This window comes from Eretmochelys imbricata, chromosome 6, assembly GCF_965152235.1.
Source record: "Eretmochelys imbricata isolate rEreImb1 chromosome 6, rEreImb1.hap1, whole genome shotgun sequence".
Lineage (NCBI taxonomy): Eukaryota > Metazoa > Chordata > Testudines > Cheloniidae > Eretmochelys > Eretmochelys imbricata.
The window spans coordinates 44431298-44432540 of NC_135577.1; the positions used below are offsets into that span (position 1 = coordinate 44431298).

The 1243-nt window shown below is 42.2% G+C and overlaps 1 protein-coding gene across 1 annotated transcript; it reads left to right on the forward strand.

Moving 5' to 3' along the window:
• Positions 1-264: 264 nt before the first annotated feature.
• BDNF (brain derived neurotrophic factor) lies at positions 265-1034 on the forward strand. The gene has a single exon (XM_077820133.1). It carries the CDS (start codon positions 294-296, stop codon positions 1032-1034), a length of 741 nt encoding a protein of 246 aa, XP_077676259.1. The 5' UTR covers positions 265-293.
• The last annotated feature ends 209 nt before the right edge of the window (positions 1035-1243 follow it).

Genomic DNA, 1243 nt, shown 5'->3' on the forward strand with positions numbered 1-1243 from the left:
CTAATGAAGGACCTTGGGCAGGATTGCCTATTCATTGGCTTATGTATTAGCTGAAGATATAAATCAAGGGACAAATGTTGAGTGTCTTTTCATAAAACGGAAACAATAATGCACCATTGATATTAATCTACACCTTTGTGCTGCTGATGTTCATAACAGCTATTACATAAGTAAACTTTTCTCCTCTCGGGTCAACTAAATGGATATGGATTTTTTTTTTTTTTGGCCCCTATGAAATTTTAAATCTCTGTTTTTTGTCTTGTTCTTAACAGTTCCACCAAGTAAGAAGAGTGATGACCATCCTTTTCCTTACTATGGTTATTTCATACTTCAGTTGCATGAAAGCTGCCCCTATGAAAGAAGCAAGTGTCAGAGGACTAGGCAGCTTGGCTTACCCAGGTCTTCGGACCCATGGGACTCTGGAGAGCCTAAGTGGGCCCAACACTGGTTCAAGAGGACTGACATCATTGGCAGGCACTTTTGAACATGTCATAGAGGAGCTTCTAGATGAGGAGCAGGACATCCAGCCCAGTGAGGAAAACAAGGATGCCGACTTGTACACGTCTCGGGTTATGCTAAGCAGTCAAGTGCCTTTGGAGCCCCCATTGCTCTTTCTGCTTGAGGAGTACAAAAATTACTTGGATGCAGCAAATATGTCCATGAGGGTCCGGCGCCACTCTGACCCTGCTCGCCGTGGGGAGCTGAGCGTGTGTGACAGTACTAGTGAGTGGGTAACAGCAGCAGAGAAAAAGACTGCAGTGGACATGTCTGGTGCAACGGTTACGGTCCTGGAAAAAGTCCCAGTACCCAAAGGCCAACTGAAGCAATACTTCTATGAGACCAAATGCAATCCCAAAGGTTACACAAAAGAGGGTTGCAGGGGCATAGACAAGAGGCATTGGAATTCCCAGTGCCGAACTACCCAGTCTTATGTGCGAGCTCTCACCATGGATAACAAAAAGAGAGTTGGCTGGCGGTTTATAAGAATAGACACTTCCTGTGTATGTACATTGACCATTAAAAGGGGAAGATAGTGGATTCGTGTTGTATAGATTATATTGAGACAAAATTATCTATTTGTATATATACATAACAGGGTAAATTATTCAGTAAAATAATAATTTTATGGACTGCATGTATAACTGAAGTTTATACAGTACAGTGGTTCCACAATCTATTTATTGAACATATCCATGACCTGAAGGGGAACAAACGTCATTTGCGCACAACTAAAACAAATAAG